The following is a 24,101-nucleotide window of genomic DNA, read 5'->3' on the forward strand; positions in this document are numbered from 1 at the left end:
TCAGCACAGAAACAACTGGATTTTTCTACCTTTAATTGTAGATGTTCCATGCATATTTTGACTTTACTTATTAAAGAGTGATGCTATGTGAGTAACCATGCCTATGAAGAAAAGTTCATATTTAAATGACTTATATGTTATTTTTAAAACTCAACAAGTAAACGTATTTCAGAATGTGAGAGATTTAGGGCCTTGGTAGAATGATTTTGTAGCATCATTAAAATTTAACACCCCGCTCTTGTTAAAGATGTGGTGCATCAAGTGCTCTCTGAAAATGCATAGTGCTATATAGAAATTGCAAATAATTGCATAAAACAGATACTATCTGTAATATCTAGGCTAGAAATTAATATGTCTGTTTTTTTCTTTAAAATACTGAATTAGATGACCCCAGCTATTAAGTGTAGGCACTGTGAAGGGTCCTGTCACAATACAAATGAAATATGAAAGTCTGAAACCTTAAGAAAAATCAAAAATTTTAAAAATGATCAGAGAAAGTTATTTCTCTCACTTAAGAAATGAATCTTAAAACTTCCAGGAACCATTCAGGTTTAATGTAAGCTGTATTTTAAAACAGTATGGGGGATTTTTGCTTTTTGTATGCCTTTATAATCCTATGTAATTGTATTAAAACAGACCAGATAAGACTAAGGGGATGAAGCAAAGGGTTTAGATTCAAAACCTAATTAGTCTGTGGAATCATTAGCATTTTACCGAGATGTGGAGGTTAACGAGGGCTGAGCTAACATGACTTGTGGTCCCAAGTGGTAGTGATTATGTCTTTCACCAAGAGGAGGAATCATTTGTGAGGAGGGAGAGTTCTGTTTCCAACATGCTGAGCTTATGGTGGCGACGGTAAATCACTTGATGCCTAGCGGGCATTTATGAATCTTTAGGTATGAAACCTGGGGGAAAAGTCCCTGCTAGAGATAGAACTCAGGGCAGGAGTGATCAATTGACAGCCTACCAAAACAATCTTTGAAAATCACTGGTCTAAGTAATTTGACCTATACGCCCACTTTTCTCTTTCCCTTCTGTGGATTAGAAGCATATTCTAACACTGATTATTCTGACTAAATCTTTTGACCCACCCTATTTTACCCCTCCCTGGAAAAAAAAAACCTCACGTAATTCTATCTACGTTAAATCCTATCCAGTTCACATTCTTCCTCAAGAGCATGCCCCAGGGTAGTTTGGGGTGGGGAAGGGCGGAATGTTGGCCAGTACTTAAAATTCTTTTCACAAAGATACAAAATTGATTTCCACATTCAGTAGTATAGTTGGTTCCCACTGGTTAGTTATTAAAGTATTTATTAGATTACCATTCAACGTATTTGCTCAGGAATTCTCAAGACGTTGGTTAGGTAGGTACTTCCCCATTTAACAGGTGAAAACACGGGCCAAGAGAGGTTAGGAATTTGCCCCAAATCGCGCAGCTGTTAAGGAAGTAGGTGAGCCAAAATTAAGCCTCATTCCAAGATCCAGCTGTAGTTCTAACCAAATTTTAAAGCATCCATAGAGAATCAAAGAAAGTCCCTTTGGTTCCCAACACGTTTTCCCGGAATCCTTGGGGCACAAAATTAGAGGTGTTAACCTGTAGCCTCGGCGTAATCCAGAGGTGATGGCATTTTCTTTGGCTGACTAGCCCCTCTAACAAGCTTCGGCTACGGGACCGGCTGCCCCTGCGCGAACAGGTATAGCAACACCGTGGCCCGCCAGAGCGAAGGTAGCTCACCAGGATCTCCAGACCCCCGCCCAGGATGTCCAGACCCCCGCCCAGGATCTCCAGACCCCCGCCCAAGCTCCCGCCGCCTCCCCAAGCCCCTCCTCCTCGCCCAGGATGCATCTGGTTGAAAACAAAATCCCACGTGACTGACTCTGCTCTCAGGCTATCATGGCGTCTCCCAGTGGGAAGGGAGCCCGAGCGCCGGAGGCTCCTGGTTGCGGGCCTCGGCCGCTCGCCGCAGACCTGGTGGACTCGGAGGACGACGCGGAGGGGCTGTACGTGGCGGTCGAGCGCTGTCCGCTGTGCAACACCACCCGCCGGCGGCTGACCTGCGCCAAGTGCGTTCAGAACGGCGATTTCGTGTACTTCGACGGCCGCGACCATGAGAGGTACGGGGGCCGTCACGGCCCTATTGTTTCTTCCCCGGGTGTCTCCTCCGGCTCCGCGCTGGAGGCTGGAGGCTCGAGCTTGGAGGCCGGGGCCCAGGTGTGGACCGCGGAATCCCGCGAGAGGAGGTGGAGACAGAGAGTGTAGCTAATTTGCTTCCAGGGAACAGGGTCGGAGTTGGGGGCTAGATTAAGTTGCCATTGCCCCATAATCCTCTCGAGGAAAGCCTGACCCCACCGTGTTCCTGTGTACTAGTGAAATGGGATAGATAGAGACTCTAGACAAGTTTCCCCCTGTTGCCGCCTTAGAGTTGGATTCTTGACACTTTGCTGCACACCCATTCAAGGCTTGGTTTAACCTTTCCCTGTCATCGAAAACACATTCATTCTCTAGAGAAGAGGCCAGCAGGGTATCAAGAGGGTTTCGAGCCCCGGGGCCCTGTGCCACAGCTGGATCTTGTTATCAGACCTGCTTACTCTGTGTGAACTGGGAGGAGCTAGTTCCCTGACTTTTCGGGGGATGCTGAGGATTTTGGGGATGCCTTCTGGCTTTGTTTTAAACTCCGGACGAGGAGCTGTAAGCCCTTAATTAAGAGAATTGAATTTACGAACCTGTTTCGGCCTTGTTTGGAAATCAAAACAGAGCTGTAAGTCTATGGTTAAGGTAGTTGAAGAGTTAGTGTGTTAAATTGAAGGGTCTCTCCTAACTTTTGTTTCAATAACTTAGCGTCAATAATAGTAAGATAGCCAAGGTTTTTTTTATCGCAAAAGCTCAGGTATTAATTCACTTACAGTAACCCAATAAATTATCATCCCCAATTTATTGCTGAGGAAACTGGTCTGTAAGTGCCTTTCCCTAGGTCACAGAGATAAGTGTAGAGGCAGAATTAAGATCCAGTCATCCTGAACCCATATACGATGCACTTAACCACTAGTTTGTACAACCTCTATATTTGGAAATGTTTTGAGTTCCTAGTATTCCTCTAATTATGAATGAAGTTCGCTTCTTTTTTTCTCTTGAGATTTGTAGGATATAATCGTTGGTTCGTTGTTGTGTCTCATTAATGCACTTGATGACTTTAGAAAATAATAAGTGGTAGCTTTAAAAATTAAACCAGTTTTTTCATTTAAAGAATACTAGGTATGAGATGGAAATGTCTACCTGATGGAGGTTTTCAATTATTCAGTTCTGGACCCTCTATCTGTGTTTTCCCACATCCGTTCTCATGACTTAAAGAGCATCTATATGCGGAAAACTGCCACACTGTATCTCCAACCCAGACCTCTCTGAAATATAGAAAAAAGCTGTCTGCTCAAAATATGTATTTAAATTAGTAATAAGGATCTCTGTCTTGGCAAACTGAGCTTACTATTTTTCCATCATGCATCCGTTCCTCCCATGCTCATGCCAATCCACTAAATGGTTGCCTCATTCTTTGGTAAAGTCAAAAAAAAAAACAACCCAAAACTACCAGTCTTGACGACTCTCTTAAAGTCACCCTAACTAAAACAAATTCTGTCCACTCTTCAAAGCCTAAGTCCTTCTATCACCACCCGGGCTGATCCACCAAAGGAATCGTGCCTCTTGAGCCCTTGCTTCCACTTTTGCTCCCTCATACTGTTATTTCCATATTGCAACCAGAGTACAGTTCACCATCATTCCTGTTTGAACTCTTTCATGGGGTTCCTGAAAGATTTTGCCAAAAAGTAAAAAAGCCAAAGTCCTTAACCAGAGTTCTGTATTGCCTGTTCTCTGATCAATTAAATAATAGTTTTTATTTGCTCACACTGCTATACCACCCTGGCCTCTTTGCCAGTCCTCAAACACACCAAGAACACTTCTGCCTCATGGCATTGCAGTCTTGTTCAGACTGCCAGGAGCTCTTCCCCCAGAAATCGTAAGGGCTGCCTCCTTGGTTTCCTTTAGGCCTCCGCCCATTTATTAAAGAAACTCTTTTTGACCGTTAAAAATAGTTATCTCCTTTCTAAGTTCCTTCTTTATTGTCTTCCATAGCATTTCTCACCATCTATGGCTTACATATTAATATGTCTAACTGCCTTCCACTCCAGCAGTGTAAGCTCTATGAAGGCAAGACTTTCATCAGTTTTGACCTCTGCTGTATCTTCACATAGTAGATGCTTACAAGTTTTGTTGAATGATGGAATGAATCTCTCCCTCCTTCCCAAACTTAGCCTGATCCTGAATCATTTCATTTTTATTCGTTATAATCCCTTTGTTACTAAGGAGTTCACTTTAGATTTTCCTCTTCTCTTATTCCGTGGGATCCAAATCATAGGCAGGTCTAATTTGATTTGTTCCAAAATAGACCTTGAAACTACTTTTAGTCCAGACTGCCATCCTTTCTCTCCTGACCACTTTCTTGGTTCTTCTTATTTTTTTTAATGTTTTATTGATTATGCTATTATAATTATCCTGACTTTTTCCCCCTTTGGCTCCTCCACCCAGCACCCCCTATTCCCTCAGCAATTGCTCTGCCATTGTTCATGCCCACAGGTCAGGTGTATACGTTCTTTGGCATTTCCTGTACTGTACTTAACATCCCCACAGCTATTCTGTAACTACCTATTTGTACTCCTTAATCCCCTTATCTTCTTCACCCATTCTTTCCCTCCCCTCTCCTATGTGGCAACTATCTGGTAACTAATTTTTCTCTTGCTGCCTTTAAGAGTCTCTTTATTTTAAACCTTTGGCCTTTTAAATATGATGTGTTTTGGAGTGAGCCTCTTTGCATCATCATAATTGGGACTCTGTGCTTCTTGAACATGCATGTCTATTTCCTTTACCAAATTAGGGAAGATTTCTCTGTTTTTTGCAGATGGATTTCCAATTTCTTGCTCTTTCTCTTTTCCTTCTGGTACCCCTATGATACGAATGTTATAATGCTTGAAATTGTCCGAGAGACTTTTTAGACTATCTTCATTTTCTTGGAGTCTTATTTATTCTTGTTTTGCATGGTTGTTTTTGCTTCCTTATGTTCCAAATCATTGATCTTATTCTCAGCTTCATCTACTCTACTGTTGTTTCCCTGTAAACTGTTCTTTATTTCAGTTAATGTGTCCTTCACTTCTGACTGGGTCTTTTGTGCTGCTGAGGTCCTCACAAAGTTCCTCGAGCATCCTTATAACCAGTGTTTTGAACCCTGCCTCTGATAGATTGCTTATCTCCACTTAATTTACCTCTTATTCTGGAGTTTCGATCTGTTCTTTCATTTGGGCCACGTTTCTTTGTCTGCTCATTTTGGCAGCCCCTTGTCTTTTTCTCAGTGTATTAGGTAGAGCTGCTTTGACTCCATGTCTCAGTGGTATGGCCTAACGTAGTAGGTGTCCTGTAGGATCCAGTGGCACAGCCTCTCCTATCATCCAAGTTGGGTACTCGAGGGGCACCCTTCATGTGGGCTGAGTACACCCTTCTCTTGTAGTTGAGCCTTGGTTGCTTTTGGCAGGTCAATGGGAGAGGCCAGTCAGCTGCAGGGATTGGCTGTGACCACTGACCACCACCCTCTGCCCTCTGTGGAGGATCAGCTGTGTAGGGGCTGGGTGGTGGTGCTCTGATGTGGTCTGTGGCTGTCCACTGGGTGTGCTGGCCCTGGGGTTTCCCAGGTGGTACAGGCTAAGATCAGCCCCCAACTGTGTTTTGCCTGGGATGCCCTGTTTGAGCTATAAAGCAATGTGAGATGGCAGCTACCTGTGTTGGGCTTGGAGATTCCCAAGTGAAGCTAAACTGTGACTCTAATCTGGATGCCTCTGGGGCTCACTTAGGCCAGCTGTTACTTGTTTGATAGGATTTAGGAGCCCATTCTTATGGAAAAGCAGCTTGGGTGGACCTGTAAATTGGGTGGGGCATAGCCTCTGGTAATCTCCAAGGCAGGTCAAACAATGTCAGCCAAGTTGATGGAGTCTCAGATATGGCACTAGCCTGCCAGCTCCATGGGGAGAGGGTTTAGCAAAGGGACAATGGCCTCTGCTTGACTTGATGACAGACTTTAGTTTCTCCCTGTATACCACTAGTTTCTTTCAAGCTGCTACTGTGGGACTGGAGCTCAGAGGGAGTGAGTCTGAGTAGGTGAGTGTGTGGGTCTTTAACAGGAACTCTTGGGGCTCCAGCAGTTTCTTCCCCTGACTCAGTCCCTGCGGGTTTTTGCAGCCAGAAGTTGTGGAGACTTATCTTCCTGGCACTGGAATCCTAGTCTGGGGGACCTGGTGTGGGGCTGGGACTCCTCACTCCCATGATATTTTTCCTGGATTTTTATCCACCACATGTGGGTGAGGGACCAGCCCATTCCATGTCTGTGCCCCTCCTACCAGTCTGGATGGATGTGGTTTCTTTGATTCTGTAGTTGTCAGACTTCCATTCAGCTCAATTTGTGACATTCCTGAGTGATGGTTCTATATTTTAGTTGTAATTTTAATGTGATTGTGCAAAGAGGCGAGCCATGTCTGCCTATGCTGCCATCTTGACTGGAAGCCTCCCCACCTTTTTTTAAACCTATACAACTCCTCCCCACCCTCCTTCTGGCCTCCACACAGCAGCCACTGTAGAAATGTAAATCAGATAATGTCATTGTTTTGCTCAAACCTTTTAATGACTTTACACTGCATTTAAGATAAAATTCAAAATTTAATTAATAACAAAATTTGAAGTGCCTTACTATGGCATAATAAAGTTACATGTGACTTGGCCACTGCTTACCTTCTAAGTTTGACTATAAGGTTGAGTTAAAAATGTAGGCTTTGGATTCATGCAGCATTCAATTGAGTACAAGCTCCACCACTTGCTCTGTGGTTTTGAACAAGTTTGTTAACCGTGCCTATGCTTGCTTATTTCATTTTGAAAATGGCAGGGTATCTAACCTCATAGGTACCTGGTAGTGATTGCATAAGAGCATGCATTAAGGTCCTTAGAGTGATGTCTAGCATATATTGACTACTCAAAAATAAATTCATTGCCATGCATTCTCCCCCATACTCATTCACTGCTTCACAGTCAGGGCCTCCTCTCAAGTCCTCAAACACATGAAACTTTCCTACCACTGGACTTTTCTCCTTTCTGTTCCCTCTGCTGGAACACTGTACCTCCTGCCTGGCATCTTGTCTTTCTGTCTTAACTTAAATGACTTCTTTAGCTCGTCTTCTTTCCATGACCTTCACTGAGGTAGGTTCACACTTCCGCTTTCCCCCCATTATTTCCGACTGCATTACTCAGTTGCTTCTGGTACTAAGCATGATGTGTAATGTTATTTATTTCATAAAGAAGATTTCCACGTCCAGAATGTAGTTCCATCAGGACATGAATTCTGGTTTTGTTCAATCAGATCACCAGTGATTCATGTAGTGGGCACATCACTGAAGGAATGGCAAAGGTAATAGACCTTTAAAAACACAAATTCTTTGCTAAATCTGAGCATTAAAGTGGGTTTTCAGAATAGGAATGTGTTCTGGTGGATTTTTTTCTGACTATGAAAAATAAAGAACAAATACCAGAAACATTCAAAATTGAGAAATAAAAAAGAAAATTTAGGGTTCAGGGTCAACAAAACTGCCCAAGTGCTCTTGCCCACAGTGGCATTTCACTTTTCATTGTTCTTTTTTCTGAACTATGTATTCTTTAAGAAGAGGTGTTTGTTTTCATTCCCAGAACAACGCCAAGTATCTACTAGGATGAAAGAATCTCTTGAGACCCAGGACCATTATCCTAATAGCCAAATCGTTTTTAATGAACTCTCACTGGGTGCAGTTTTCTGCATAAATAGTCTTACAGAGGAGAAGGGCAGGTCTCTGCTCTCAAGGATTTATACTGACTTACTCATAAGCCTTAAATTCTGTGGGTCAGAGGTACATTGTGAGATAGTTTGTCTGTATTTATGAAAATTTTGTATGCTGTGTTTTGCTTTCAGACTCTATGAAAAGCTGCTTGCTAATTGGGAAATCACTCTTAGTAAAATATGGAGACGTAATGGCAGTTTAAAAACCCTTGTTTAACCTCAGATCTTTTCAGTAAGTTAGCCAGGTCAGCTGTGCCTACGCGGGTTGTGAATGTGGCAATGCACACGCAAGTTCCCGTGAAGGTATTTTCTTGTAGGTTTCATTAATGGACTAGCTGAATATATAGGTTTTAATGGTTTAACACTTCAAGGAAAATTAGATATTAAAGACTAAATCTCACAATCATTAGTTCCTTTGCCTCCTAAGAAAGGAGCATGTGTCTATATAATTTTGTGAAAAGTGTGAGTTAGCAGATAGACTGGAAAGTATCTAAACTCACTACTTCTTTGTTCTGTGTTCAGTAGTGGGAAGACTTCCTCATACCATGGTGTCCTCACCAACTCTTTTTTCCTTATCTCCCACTTTGGGTCCAGTCCAAAAACAATACCCACTTCTCCACCTTTTCATCTGCCTTTTAACTTGTGTGCTTCTTCAAGGGATGAAGAGGAGGGATATTAAGCAGCACTGTCAGCACAGTCTTTGGATCTTGTACTGGTGAACATTTTAAAATTGTAGGTCTTTTGACAGGAACATAATTTTCTGCATTATACATTTATCTGACACCAAAAATAGCATTGTTACTCAGCAGGAAACTGACAGGTTGGAGTCATCTTTCCAGTCAAAACTGGAAACCAGTCGGTTACTGGTTTATAGTAGGTGTAGGATGGGATGGGGACCGTCACCTGAGGACACCCAGGAACTGCAGCTACAGGAAAATCAGCCTCCTGGTTTTGGAACCAGTTATTTTATTATTTTTAAAAGATTTTACTTATTTATTTTTAGAGAGAGGGGAAGGGAAGAAGAGAGGGAAAGAAACATCAATGTGTGGTTGCCTCTCATACCCCCTCACTGGGGACCTGGCCCCAACCCAGGCACGTGCCCTGACTGGGAATCGAACCTGTGAGCCTTTGATTTGCAGGCCACTGAGCCACACCAGCCAGGGCGGAAGCAGTTATTTTAAAGTGTCGGTTAAAAAGGCAGACACATTATTATCAGCATATGGATATTGCTCTTATAAGTACATTTTCAGGAATGAGGTAGCACTGCCTTCACTGATGAGTTTTAAGAATGTATGATTACACTTTTACCAAAAAACAGAAATATGATCACTAAACACACTGAAGTGGGATAAAGGATGAGCAAGAAATTTAGATGTTAGTGAAGATTTCAAGAGGAAGACATCCAAAAAACTACCTTTTAGATATTTCTGTTCTGCCTGTAGTATTTTGGTTGTCAGTAACTATAGCCTGCCTCTGAGAATCTGTTGTCTTGAGAACTGAGTTCGGAGCCACCTTCGTATGCCCCAGGCAGCAGAACAAAAGCTCTAGGGGGAGCTTTAGACAGGAACTCACTGGCCTTACTGCTCTTTGACTGGGTCCCTCGGGAAGAGCCCCCATCCTGTGCAGTTAGTAATCACACACCCACACTTGTGGAGCGCCTACAAAAATGTAACTTTTGTTTTTAGTCAGTATCACTGGCTGCTGTCATCATTATACCTTTTAGAATTTATAAAAGGTTTTCACATGTATTATCTGCCACTTACTCCCTACCATAAACCCAGGCATTATTAACCTGTTTTAAAAGTAAAGAAACAGTCTGCGAACCAGAGGATCGCAGTTCAATTCCCAGTCAGGGCACATGCCTGGGTTGCAAGCCAGTTCCCTGCAGGCCACTTTCCAGCAGGGGACGCACTAGAGGCAACCATACATTGATGTTTCTCTCCCTCTCTCCTTCCCTTCCCCTCTAAAGATAAATAAATAAATATTTTTTAAAAAAAAGAAACAGAGGAGTATGTCTTAGTCCTGGACAACGCTAATTCTGAAATTCACTTCCAGATCCGAACTGTATTTATATACATATATAGTTCAATTGAATTCATTAGTAAGATTAAGTGGTAAGTCACTCGTTACAATGGAGAAAAGGGAAATAAGAATATGTGCCAAGTGCCTTTGCCTGATGCTTTTGCGTTTATCTTATTTAATCCCCGTAACCAAGTCACATAGGCATTATCCCCATTTGAGGAAACTAAACAGTAGCTTGTTTCTGTTTTCTGTTAATGACTTTTAATCTTCATTCCTGCCAGGGGAGTATTTTTACTGCACTTTCCTATTCTAAATATTCTGACAAAAGAACCATCCTGAAAGGACCATGTTTTTTCTCTATTGCATTTGTCCATAAACATCATACCCTTGTATGCCTAAAGAATTTAAGGGAGAAAAATCTGATGGGTAGTAGTTTTGTTAGTAGCCTAATTTAAGAAATACTTCATTTTTTAACCGTCTCTACCGAAGTAAGGAGATTGATTGCCGTGCCCTCTTCTCCCAGGAGCATCTGTGTCCTCACCTCCCTGAGAAGCCGCACCGCCTTATTTCTGTATTTCTAAACTGTATGATGTCTGTCTGGTGAAATTCTGTGTGCCTGTTACAGAAGGAAAAACCTACAAGATATTTTATGTGATAAACTCAACATGAAAGTACCTAAAATATTCCTCCCCCCCTTTTTTAAACACAAAATATGTGTCATTAAGTGTTTGAATATCATGGTTATGTATTAATCTTTCCACTTGTCGGAAACCAGGTGGAGATAGCACAGACTTGTGGAGACTTGGATCGCAGTTCCGTGCGTGGTGGGGTAGAGAATGCTGAGGATGGATGAGCGGGCGGATGAGCAGTCGAAATGCTGCCCCAGCCACGTCGCTTGATATCGTCTGCTGTTTAGCTTTGTTAACACCACTTAATTTTAACTTCCTTCAGGAAAGATAACACGACTCACGAAGTGTTTGGTACAGTAGGAATTTCTTCTCTTTATTATTCCTGCTGTCCTCTATATATTTGTTTTAAATTTTGATTCTTCTGTCGTTTTTAACAAAGCCCAGGAGGATCAGCCAGCTCTGTACAGAGCTGGACAGAGTTCTTCGTCATCCCGGTTTGCCTTAGTGCAAAGTGGAGTGGTGTTTTTATGACAGGTCTGAAAGGAGATCCTTTATAGCTTCCGAAAGCGAGGTTTTATCCCGCCAGTCCTGTGTGTGCCTGGGTTGATGAGTCTTGTCCGTCTGTCATCCCCTTCAGGTCCACATTAAGTAATATATCCCAGAGTATACAGTCAGCTGCCGAATATATCATTAGATAGTCTTAATATTCTTCATATTACCTCACTAATTCCGAATATTGTGGAAGATCCTTTGCTGTGCAGGCACATAGTAAAGGTCTGATAAGTTGACTGATGAATATGTGAGTTACTCATTGGTAACTCACTGGTTTCTGAGTTTATTCTAATACCATTTCACGCAGTTCCCACCATACTGGCCACTGCAGTGCTAGCCAGTAGAACTTCTGCGGTGGTGTTCTGTAGCTGCACTACACTGTCACCATCTGGGGCTATGGAAACAGTAGGTAGTAAAACTAAGGAACTGAATTTTTAATTTTAACTCAGTCATTTAAGTATATAATTGTGTCACATATAACACTGCTTCATTGGCTTTTTTGTTTAATGTATTACATATTGTACCTTTTCAGTGACTGTTAAATGATTATAATTAGCCCATTTTAATCCCTTCCATTTAGAAGCAGATATTTTTGTGTATGTTTCAAAATGGGGTTATAGAAATAGTATTTTAGAGAGACTTCTAAATCAGCGATTTTCAACCTTTTTCATTTCATAGCACACATGAACTAATTACTAAAATTCTGTGCAACACCAAAAAAATGTACTTTTTACTGACCTGACCAAAAAAAAAAAATAGGTATAGAGTTTGCATTATGCACACCAGACAGCTACTGTTGTGCTGGCTATTGTCATTTTTTATTTGACAATCTAAGGGAGAGAGATCATGCCCTGACTGGGTAGCTTAGTTGGTTAGAGCATTGTCCCCATACAGCAAGCTCCCAGGTTCGATGCCCAGTCAGGGCATATACAAGAATCAACCAGTAAATGCATAAATAAGTGGGACAGCAAATCAGTGTTTCTCTCCCCCACCCCCTTCCTCTCTTTCTTTCAAATCAATAAATAAAAAAGGAAAGGGGTCAATGACCCTGAATAAATAGACAGGTATTGCATGTTTTAAAAATTCTCACAGCACACCAGTTAAAATCGCTGTTCTAGATTATTATAAGGAAGAGATTTTTAGGTTCTGTTAAACTGTCTTCAGTGAGAGAGAAATTAAGGAGACAGGTGAAAGCTTGCTCCGCCTCCACACCCTGTTACTGTAGCATGTGGCGTTACCCTGGTTTCCTTGCAGATAGTGAGCCACTGTGAGCTCGGTCAAAGATCAGTTGCACATTGTCAGTCCTACAGTTTTTTTTAACTGAACCCTTATTAAGCAATAAGCCACATTTTAGGTGTTCAGTAGCCACGTGTGACTGGTGTTTACCACACTGAACAGCATGGATCTAGTCTGTTAGCCTCCGTCAGCTGGTTGGCATTTGTAGAACACTTACCCAGCAGCTGTGGGATACATGTTCTTTCGAGTGCACATGGAACTTTCACCAAGGCAAACCAAATTCAAGGCCATAAAACAGTCTCACATCGAAAGACTGAAATCTCACAGTATATTCTGTGACAACATCAGAATTAAATAAGAAAATAATAACAATAAGTTATCTAGCAAAACCAATATATCTGGAAATTAAACAATACACTTCTAAGTAATTTGTGAGTCAAAGACGGAATCTTATGGAAAATTAGAAATTTCAAGGTAAATGGTAATGAAAAGACATTGTATCAAAATTTTCAATTTAGCTAAAGCAGTACTTGGAAATTTATAACTTTTTCAAAAAAGATTTTATTTATTTTTGGAGGGGAAGGGAGAGAGAGGGGAGTAGAAGACCGACAGAAATGAACTGCAGTATGAGATCCCTTCCCTTTGATAACTTCTACGAAGTATCTTGTTAAACTGCAATGACTAGCAATAAAATCAGTGAGAAAAAATAGTCCTTTAAAAATTATAAGGAACAAGTTGGTAGTTAAGAGCAGAATTAAATTAAGCTTTATAATTAAAATTATTTTTTATAACAGAAGCCTCAGTTTCTTTTAACTCCAATTTGTGTTAGTGTTCAGTTGTGCCCATTTGGAAAATAATTTAACCTAGGGGTGGAAATCTATAGACAAATTTTATAAACCCATGAAAGAATTTTAAAGCTGAGAATTTGAACTTAGTTTTAAAATAACCAGCTGGTACCCTGGCTGGTGTGGCTCAGTGGATTGAGCACCAGCCTAGAACCTGTTTGATTCCCAGTCGGGGCACATGCCTGGGTTGCGGGCCAGGTCCCCAGTAGGAGGTGTATGAGAGGCAACCATACATTGATGTTTCTCTTTCTCCTCTTCCCCGCTCTCTAAAAATAAATAAATTAATCTATAAAAAAGTTAAATAAGCAAGTGGTAAGCAGCCATATGCATCCCATTGAGAAGTATACAGTACTTACTTTCAAGACAGGCATTCCCAGATGAGTCTGCAGAAATGATTGGCTCCCAGTAGTTTGTATAATTTCATTGAACTGAAAAAAAAAGAGTATTTAAATCATTGAATTTTTTTTCTTACAGGTTTATAGATAAGAAGGAGCGGTTAAGTCAACTTAAGAGCAAGCAAGAAGAATTTCAAAAAGAGTGAGTTTTCATTTTGCTTTTTGATCTGTGGAGCTGTCCAGTCCCCTATGTGGATTAATTCACTGCTATGGTATACAGATAGATGGATTAATTACTAGCTTATTGAATTTAGAAGCAAAATAGGAGAGTTGTAAGTTTCTAGAAAATACTGGGATCAGTCCGGGCCGGTACACAGTAGGCACTCAGTGATGGGAGGGGGTGTTGAGTCAAGCCCCAGCCCTGACCCTTGATGTGTGGCAAATGGGTCCAGGAGAGTAGGCTGCTTAGATGTAAGTTAGTGGCTCCTGCAGGACGTCACTTTCATTTACCTTCCTTCTTCTTTTGTCATTGCGTTTGCAGAGTGCGATCATCTACATCAGAATTCAGTAACTGAGGTCATGGTTAAATGCAGATTCTTAAAACCCCATCCTCGATATTCTGATTCAGTAGGTCTTGGGGGAGGCCTGGGGATCTGAGTTACTACCGAGCACCCCAATGTACCTCTGTCACTTTAGATTTGAGAATTTTCACATAGAACCTTCTGTCCCAAACTGACCCGGTCCCCATTCTGCAGGCACATACAACCCAAGTCTAGTGACACATTAGTAAGTGGATTAAATATTCTGAGATTCCTTGGCATTAGAGAAACCTACTTAGATTAATTTAGCTCAGTTATTTCTCTAATTGATTTGATCACTGAAACTTTTATGTTTCTAGAATACTTGACTCCATAAAAACAAATTTTTACAAATACTGGCTTGTGCCTTTTCTTTGGGAGATGATCGTAGCATTTTCAGTCATGCATTCTCCTGTAACTGTCATCGTTGTTAATTATGATTGATGGGAATTATTGTAACTGAGGACAAAGGCTCTGGCTGTTATGGAAGTTTATCATGAACGTGTATAGAAAGCTCTGGGCTGTGTCAGAAGTGCAAAAGGAAGGAGGTGAGAAAGAATTACAGAGAACAGAATTTGGGAAATACTTTGGTATTTCCAGCCATTTACAAGAACTTATTTTAAAAGTTGTTGATTTTATATTTTTGAGCTTTACAAAATTGAATTATTTTAAGAGCTCATTCTGTATGTCTCTTTGTCTCTTCTCCATACAGAGTGTTAAAAGCTATGGAAGGAAAATGGATAACAGATCAGTTGGTAAGCTGTAAGAGCTGTTTCAATAATATTCTTTGACTTGAGGTTGCATGCTTTTAAGGTGGCAGAGCTTAAAAAATCATTGTGAATCTAAATTTGTTTTTGCTCATTTTTCAAAGTCCTCTCTGAGTATATTTGTAGTGTGGGCTTTTCAAATATTTTATCTAGATACCAAAAGCGGAGTATCGACAGCCAAGTAGGGAGCCATCACCATAAAGGTTAATTAGGAAGTCTGGTATTGCCATAGAAACATAAGAGCAGTGGCCTGTCCATTTTGAGAAAACTCAGTCATCGTAGACACACATACTTCAGGTGGGTTAGTGATTACATGTGAAAAAATAAACTCAAAAATATGAAAAGAAAGTATGGGAAAGGGGTTATATATTCTGGGGATGAGAGGACTTTGATAAGCCATAAAGGAAAACATTTCAACAGACTATGTAAAAGGTGTTTTTATGTTAAACACCCCAAACAAACGTAACATAAACTGGGAAAAATTGAGTACAACATATGAAAATAAGGAGTTTGGTTGGTAACAGTTTTACTCATTGTTGGTGGGAAATACACATTGACATACTTGGGGGACCATTTTGTGGGGGGGTTCCTGATGCACATGTGGTACGTCTAGCAGTTTCCCTCTTAAGGAGATGCACACGAATGCAGAGATTTGTGGATAAAGACGTTGACTGTCTGCAGCACGAGGAGTCAAGTTAATGTGTAAATAAACTCAGTGCTAAGCAGGATGCACTAAATCTGACAGTGCGTAGCTGCTAAAATGAGTGCAGTCAGTCCATGTGTATTGATGCAGAGTGATGTCCAAGGTAAACTTTTTAATGAAAAAAAAAGTAGGCCAAAGTGTGAATCCATGTTTGTGAGTATGTGCTTTAAATATAAATGTGCTCTAAAGAGCCTGGAATTTCCAGGCTTCGAGCTTATTACCCTTAAGGAACGGAAGGAGTTAGGCTAGCAGTCACTTTTTTTTCCTGTGATATCTAATTTTTCCACAATAATAAGAATCATTAAATAACTCATAATTTTTTAATAACCTAAAAAGTATTTTTGACAGAAGTGAATTCTATTCATGCTCTTAATGTTATAGAAACAAAATATTCCATAGAAAAAAGATCATAAAAGGCCATTTGTAAAGAATCCCATCCCCATTTTTCTATATTCCTTGTACCGTTTTCTAATTTTTCTGTCAAAAACTTCAGTACCGATTCTTAAAGACTAATACCTTTTAAAAGTGAAGGCATCTTACTGCCAGTTCTCCCGAATCCACCAATCCCCGAGAACCTGTGTGCAGAGGTCTCTCTCACCCCATTGGGGAGGTTGGCATCTCACCCACCGGACATCCCTGTGACCTGCTCTGCATCTCGTACCATCAAGCACCACAGACCTTTGAATGTTGTGTGAAGCTTTAATTGGCCACATTTATGGAGACATTGTAGAATAGTTACACTTTTTAACTGATTACTAAGTCACATTTTTACTGATGATCCTTTATTTACCTTGGGGGGGGAAGTAATACCTACATCCTGGTAATGTAAAGAGGAAATTTCAGGTTTCTTTTTTTGTGGTGGTAGGGGGATAATTTCATGTTTTGTATAATTGAGGCTTTTCAGGAAATCTTATATGAGCTATATACTTGTTAAAAACTTCTGTTTTACTGAAGTTTTAATTATTTTGAAAGTGTGTGTTGTGTCAGAGAGGCAGTACAGGGGTGTTCGTGGTCTCCTCTGTCACTAGCGCTGAGTTTGGAGCAGGGCGTAAGTAGAACTCTCTGGGAGGATGCCCGTGTTCTGTGTCTGCACAGATCAACATGGTGGCTGTTAGACGTGTGGCGTTGAGCACATGACACACAGGTAGTGTGAGTAAGCAGCTGGGTTTTCTTAATGTAATTTTTATGGACTTTTAAATAGCCATGTGTGACGAGTAGCTATATGTTAGAGCATGTTAAGAGAATATTTTTTAACATTTTTGTCTGTGAATTTTTTTTCTCTTAATTTTCTAGCAGCTTCTACATAGACTCAAAATAACTTTTTCTTTTTGGTAATCTACCATAGTTACAAAACTATAATAAATATAATGGTCCTTTTTTTCATTATATTTTCTAAGATATACCTAAAAATAGGTAATGATAACATGTAGATAATCATTAATTATGAGATCAACATTTCTGATACTTACTGCATACTTTTTAAGAGATGGAAAATAATGTCCTGCAAGATGAGGATTGAACAGTTGAAACAAACAATATGTAAAGGAAATGAAGAAATGAAGAAAAGTAAGTAATTTGACCCCCTCCCTCCAGCCCTAATAAGGGGCTCATGAGGAATTTCATGGGATTGGTGAACTAGAGAGACAGAGAGGCAGGGTGGGGGGCCATAGCAACCTGGAAAGTTTACTGCTTGCCTTTCTCTGCTTATAAAATGGTTGTGTAAGGAATTCTTATATAAGGACCTTTAAATAACCTGCTGTCGTTCTCATTTACTTCAAAAAGTGGAGGAATGTGCCCTGACGGATGTGGCTCAGTCAGTTGGTTGGGTCTCGCCCTGTAAAGCCAGTGTTTGCCGGTTGGATTCCCGGTCAGGGCTTGTGCCTGGGCAGGTTGCAGGTTTGGTCCCTGGTTGGGGAGCAAGTGAGAGACAACCCAGTGTTTCTCGCACATCAATGGTTCTTTCTTGGTTTGTTCTTCTTCCTACCCCTTCCCCCTCTCTAAAAATAAAATTTTAAAATCGTTAAAAAATTTTTTTTAGGTTAAGGAATGTATGTTTTCCATTTGCCTTAGCTAACAGGAGACTCAGCGTCTAACTTGGTAACCATTTACACTTATTCATACTAGAAGCACAGAATATTGTTCTTTTTCTTCTGTAGTGTGTCTTACACATATTTTAATCTGTATTAATCTTACATTGTATTTTTACATATACTCTGTCATAGGTGATTAGCAAAGTTTAGGAGAATCCTCTTAGAAACCCTGTATCCTTAGAAAAACTTTGTGTATTTCTGAAGGTCATTGTTTAAAGTTTAGAGTGAATCACCATCATACCTTGTGAATCTCTTTCATCTCTATTCATTGCTTTCAGAAGCAATACCCTCCAGTGGTATGCAGTAGTGTAAAAGCTTCCTTTGAAAACGTCTGTCCTTTAAATACCCCAGAGGAGTTTCACAGAGGTGACGAGCTAGAGAAGTGGGGCCACACGATGGAGGGGTGCTCAGAACTACGGGCAGCCGATTCTGCACTGAGTTTTGCCTGCATGCTCCAAAGACTCGGGTTCAGCAGCAGTGCAGGGACTGTCCCTCAACCTCAGTTCACCCTCTTTCCCCACCCTCCCATGGTGTTTGTACCAGGAGTTTGCTCCTGGGCATCTGAGAACCTCCTGAAGTTGCTGAATTTACTGAGCTTGTACATGTGTCTGATGAGCAAGTTTAAACTTTGGTCAGCTCTAATAGATTTGTAATACCAGAATACAAAAGCAACAACCACAGAGAATAAAAGACGTGGTTCTAAAGCAGTGGACTTATAACAGTGGCTTCCATCCCTAGCAGAGTGACCTGGTAACCTTTTAAAAATCTACAGAGAGAATCTTGGGACCCACCCCAGGTTTAGGAAATTACAGTCTCATTCAGAGGAGACTGGGTTAGTGCTTCTTAAACTGTCTATAGTGGAAGGCCAGTCTTTTTCTCTTCGATTTCCTGTCTATCATGAACCAATACCAATACTTTTATAGAGTACAATAAAATTAATCACTAGAAAAATGACTGCATGCTTCAATGTTATGACAACATCAAAAGGAAATTCCCTAAACTTAGTCTGTGTTTCTGTACTTAGTCTGGTTGGCAAAAGTCGGCAGATGGGCCATCGTCACACTGAGTGCACTGCGGTGGGAGGTTCTGGTGGCCTGCTGGGTTGGGAACCCTGCTCTTCAGAACAGAAACACAGGCTAGTTGCCGTGCCCATGACCTTTTGCAAACAAATCTTAAGGGAGTTAATGGATTCCAGAACTCTTTTTAGAGATAACTATTGGGTGTGATTTATTTTAGCTTCTGAAGGCCTTCTCAAGACCAAGGAAAAGAATCAGAAGCTTTATACTCGAGCAGAGCGGCATCAAGAGAAAAAGGAGAAGATCCAGAGGCACAATCGCAAACTTGGTGACCTAGTAGAAAAAAAAATCATTGACTTAAAAAGTCATTACGAGCGTCTGGCGAATCTTCGGCGATCTCATATATTAGAGCTCACCTCTGTCATTTTTCCGATCGAGGAAGTAAAGACTGGTGTGAGGTACAGTAAGCAACTCTTTCGACTCTAGAGCAGATCAGGTTCCAAAGATCAAGTATTTTTTAAGCGTGTCAGCACCTCATTCAATTGACCTCATTCTGGGGCCACTGGTTTTCCTGGTAATTAAACTGAATGAAGGCTTATCTGCTTCAGCAAACACTACACACTGCATGAAGCAGGAGGCAGCCAAGGTAGAGGGTGGAGGCCTCGGAGTGGGCCTGGGCTTGTGTACTCTTCCAGCTTCCAGTGAGGTGCTGACTCACTCCTGATCAGAAACCGTCTGGTGGCCGGTGTCAGCTGCAGTCCCAGTTGGGCTGTTTATTAGTTATCTGTCTGCTGTGAGGCAGGTTCTCAGACCTCGAAGTCTTATTTCCTTGTCTGTTTGGGGTCATACCGTAAATGCCTACTTCAGAGAGAACTCAATGCACTAAAATGGAAGAAAACATCTGGTGCTTGGTGTCTCTTACCTGGGGACAGCCTTTTCCGGGTGACTAGCTGCTGCTGAGCACTACGTATCCTAAGTCTGCTCTCAAGCAGTAGTACGTGGGTACCGTCCAGAATCTGTGGGATGGCAGCACTGTGGTTCCGCCCCTGGCTGTTCCTCAGAGTCACCCAGGAGCTTTGGAAAAATGCAGGTCCACAGGACACATCTTCGGCCCCCAGTCTGTCTCATAATACTTCGTAAAAACTTCAAACTTGCCCAGACGATGCTGATGAGCAGCCAGGTGTCCGGAAACACCACCAAGAGTCTCGTGCTCCTCCTCACTCACCACTAGGCTGTCTCAGTTGGGGCTCTTCCTGTCCGTCCCGTCACCCTCACTTTCCAGCCCCCTTCCCCCGGAACCGGACGGTCGGCAGGCTACCGCCAGCTCCGAGACCGTTCTTCTGCCTCTGCTTCAGTGTGTCCGCTCGTCTGTTGCCAGGCTTAGCTTCCTAAGCTTTAAAGTCTGTTGCTTCTAGTTTGAAAACCTCTCTGAGTTCTTACCAAGTAATATGTCATTCACAATAGCTGGTAGTAAACCAAAAAGGCACGTTCAAAATGCAGTAGAATAGAACTTTCAGAAATAAACTTGTATGGTGGCTTTTTGGATGAGTGAGGAAAAGTTGGATTACCCCAAAATTGGTGTAGACAACTGGCCAAGCAAAAGGGGATTTTAAAAGCGGACAAAGTAGAAACATTAGGCCCAATTAAACTCTGGTGGGCCAGGGCCTGCTGCGGGAACGTTGGGAGAGGCCACGGATTCCCTTTGGAGTTATTTTTGGATGCGCTGAGTGGTCACCATGAGCAAAGCTCACCCTCCCGAGTTAAAACATTTAGGGACAAGAAGTTACCATGGAAATTAAACGGTGGCAGACGTGTCCAAGGACTGCTGTGGGGGTTCGGCCCCTTTGTGAGTCTTGTGACACACGACTGTGTGGAGACGGCCCCGTGGGCCGCAGCACAGGGTTGGAGCGGGGCAGCAGGGCCGTCCGTGTTGTCCTGTCGGAGCCCTGGGACAGGCAGGGGGGACGGGCAGGGGGGACGGCCGTGGTCGCCAGAGCAATCGGCTGCCCCCACACGTCCCCTTCCCACAGCCCCCGTTTTACTACAGGGCAAAAATAGAGTTTGTACATTGCACATTGAACTTTTGTTAAATAAACTTTCGTAATGGTCAAAAAATTCTCACGGGCCAGGATATCAGTATTGCGGCCATACTGCGGCCAACAAAAACCAAGACGCTGTTGCAGATTTTAGGGCGCAGAGACCGACAGCTGCACACACAGCAGGGAGCAGACATGGAGGAAGACTCCCTCCTTCCTACCTGTGCTGATTGAGTTTCTCTATGACAATATAATCTCATAGTATTAATTTTTTTAAGCTGATGGTTTCGAATTTCGCCCTATAATAAGATTTCTTGTTCATTCACATTTCTCAAACTTTCTTCAGTGGGAGAAAAAAGGAGTAGCAAGACAGCTTAGAGCTGGCCGGAGCCCTCACCCCTTCTTATCCGTGACAGTCGGTAGGAGTGATGCCACCTGTGTGTTGTGGCAGAAGGAAAAAGGGTCAAGGACCACTGGCCAATAGAACAGCGTCTGGACGTAGTGCAGCACAGAAGGCCCTGGCCAGTCTCCCATTTCCTACCTGCTTCGCCACCACTGTCACCGGGCACTTCCTTACGCACGCTACGCACAGCCCCTCACAGCCCCTCACAGCCCCTCACAGCCCCTCACTCATGTCTACTTCCAGACACATAGCGTTCTCCCTCCTGCGCTTGTGTGCCTGCCCTGACTTCTCATTTCCATCCACTGTTTAGACCAGCACTTCCCCAGCTACGGTCTGTGGATTCCAGTGGGCCTTTGCAGCCCTTTCAGGGGGTCCCCGTGCGGTCAGCTGTTTTTACAGTTCTATACTAACACTTGATTGGCCCTGGTGGCTCACAAGCCATGGTGGGTGAAGCCTCTCAGCCCTGGCACATTTCAAGGCAGTGACACCCAACTCCAGTAACACAGTATTCCACCATGTGCTTGCTTTAAAAAGAAAAGCAGTTTTGCACCAAGAATGTTCTTAATGAAGCAATAGAAACTATTTGTATTACTGTCTTGGCCCCGCACACACATCTGACGACGTGGGAAGCGTGCAGAACCTGCTGCTGCTGCAGACTGAAGGGCAGTGGTCGGCCCAAGGAAAGCACTTGAGCTGCAAGCAGTAGTAGGTTTTTTCACAGGGCACGATTTTTCCTTGAAAGAACAACTGAAAGACTTGGGTACCATAGAGATTTTCAAAAAAAATCTCGATCAGTGTTGCATTTTACTGTGTGACTCAGCCAGTCAGTATTGTCACTCTTTACTAATGTTCTTGGTTTGAAAAATACAGATTATTTTTTTTCATAAAGACATGTTGCGTTAATGTGTAATAGATTTATTATTCTTGAATGAATTAATAATTTAAAATGTTCTCATTATTTCTAATATAGTAAATCTCAATAGATCTACCCTGTATACACAAAAGCTTTTTGGGATCCTCAAGTTTTTAAGCACATAAAGAGACCTTGAGACCGAATCATTTGAGAACCTGATATTTGAGGCCCTGACTCACGGTGTCACCTTCCTTATACTCGTTGGGCTTCTGTGCCACTGATGACTCGATCTTCATCTCTGATGGCAGTCACTTATCTCTACATATTCCAAGTGACTCTGGTCTTGTTTCCAGTGTTCTGCATATTGGCAAGTACAATACTGTGTGCTCTTTAAAACCCAGTCCCTTGAAATCCGTACACATCTTCTGATTTTTAGAGACCCCGCAGATGTGTCTTCAGAGAGCGACAGTGCCATGACCTCCAGCACCGTGAGCAAGCTGGCCGAAGCCCGGAGGACGACGTACCACTCGGGCAGATGGGTCTGTGACGACCACAACGGGGACACCAGCATTAGCATAACGGGGCCTTGGATCAGCCTCCCCAGCAACGGGGACTACTCCGCCTACTATAACTGGGTGGAAGAGAAGAAAACCACGCAGGGTCCAGGTGAGGAGCAGAGTGCTCTTTGCAAACTTGTATAGATACGTACTTTTTAGTTGAGATAAATCTTACATAACAAATGAACAATTTTACAGTGAACAATTCAGTGGTGCTTAGTACACTTAGAGCATTGTACAACCGTCGCCTCTATCTAGTTCCAAAACATTTTCATCGCTTCATATGGGAATTCCAAGGCATGAAGCAGTCACTCCCGCACTCCCCTCCCCCAGGCCAGCCCCTGGCAGTCACCTGCTTTCTGTCTCTACAGTTGTGTCTGTTCTAGACATTTCATATAAAGGGGACCATGTAACATGTGACCTTTCACATCTGACCTTTTTTTCACTTGGCACGTTTTCAGGGTTTGTGTATATCCAGCATCTCATTCTTTTTATGACTAAATAATCCATTGTATGGACATATTACATATTGTTTATCCATCTGTAGATGTGCTGAAAACATATTTTAGACACCTCACATTTTGGGAGCCAGTAACTTCTTTATTTACATAATAAGGTCCCACTATTTAAAGCAGTGTATCTATAGCCTGTATAGCAGTCCTGACTGGATATTGAATACCAAAATTGCGAAACCCTTTAAAACTCCCGAGGCTTTTCTTTGGTGGGAAAGGATTGCTCAGTTAGTCATTCAGCAAGTATTTTGTGAGTCTGTGCTTTCTGTCATGCACAGTACTGTGTGCTGGTGATATGGAAGTGATGTCACCAAGACGGGGGTGGCCCTTTGCCTTTCTGCGGGGAGGGCAGGAGGCACGCAGTGATCAGAAGCACCACACACTGAGTGTGCCGTGGGTGGGTCCAGCAGCATCACGGGCAGGGCTGAACAGGAAGGGGCTGCTTTTCCACAGGGAAGTTAAGGGAGGGCTCTCTGGGCATTAATCGTTCAGGTAGCCAATACATTATCAGATTCGAGCAGTTCAGACTTTCATTATGCTGGGCCACTTTAGGCCCATTTACTGAAGTTACATTTCACTCAGTAAAAAGCATAAACAATGCAACATGGACCTTTTACTAGTAAGGAGTAAAACATAACCATCAGTGATGTAATGATAGAGCTAGAAATCATAAAGTATAGGTTCATTCATATTTTCATTGACATTAAAGCTGTTTTTGTGCATGGCGGTGGCTTTTACCCTTTAGACATGGAGCGTAACAACCCTGCGTGCACGATCAGTGCTGCCCTGTGCTACGCGACTCAGCTCGTCAACATCTTGTCTCACATACTCGACGTAAATCTTCCCAAAAAGCTGTGCAACAGGCAAGTAATTGAAGGCGGTGATGTCTGTCATGGATCTCTCTTGTTCTTACTGTCTTCTCATTGATTCCAATCAAATAAAAAGAAAAAATGTAAGTATTATTGAGACAGAAGCAGTCTGGCCATAGATACTGAGATTAATTAACACAAATAACATTTGTGTTATCCTGCAATTGCACGTGAAGTGTTTGGGAAGACCACAGAGAATCCTC

General features: G+C 42.2%; 2 protein-coding genes across 2 annotated transcripts in view; one reads left to right on the forward strand and one right to left on the reverse strand.

The window, feature by feature from the left end:
* FBXO34 (F-box protein 34) overlaps nt 1–24,101 on the reverse strand; it is a 170,748-nt gene that overhangs the window by 46,214 nt on the left and 100,433 nt on the right. The window contains exon 5 of the transcript XR_005083992.2: nt 13,536–13,607. The gene's annotated coding sequence lies outside the window, so the exon portion shown is untranslated. The remainder of the gene's footprint in view (nt 1–13,535; nt 13,608–24,101) is intronic.
* ATG14 (autophagy related 14) overlaps nt 1,879–24,101 on the forward strand; it is a 32,355-nt gene continuing 10,132 nt past the window's right edge. The window contains exons 1-7 of the mRNA XM_037155742.2: nt 1,879–2,115; nt 13,654–13,716; nt 14,805–14,847; nt 17,047–17,128; nt 18,889–19,126; nt 22,397–22,626; nt 23,775–23,892. Coding sequence (XP_037011637.1) covers nt 1,895–2,115; nt 13,654–13,716; nt 14,805–14,847; nt 17,047–17,128; nt 18,889–19,126; nt 22,397–22,626; nt 23,775–23,892 — 995 coding nt within the window. The 5' untranslated portion in view covers nt 1,879–1,894. The remainder of the gene's footprint in view (nt 2,116–13,653; nt 13,717–14,804; nt 14,848–17,046; nt 17,129–18,888; nt 19,127–22,396; nt 22,627–23,774; nt 23,893–24,101) is intronic.

The sequence above is a fragment of the Artibeus jamaicensis genome, unplaced genomic scaffold, assembly GCF_021234435.1.
Source record: "Artibeus jamaicensis isolate MK-2021 breed Jamaican fruit bat unplaced genomic scaffold, CSHL_Jam_final contig_548, whole genome shotgun sequence".
Classification (NCBI taxonomy): Eukaryota; Metazoa; Chordata; class Mammalia; order Chiroptera; family Phyllostomidae; genus Artibeus; species Artibeus jamaicensis.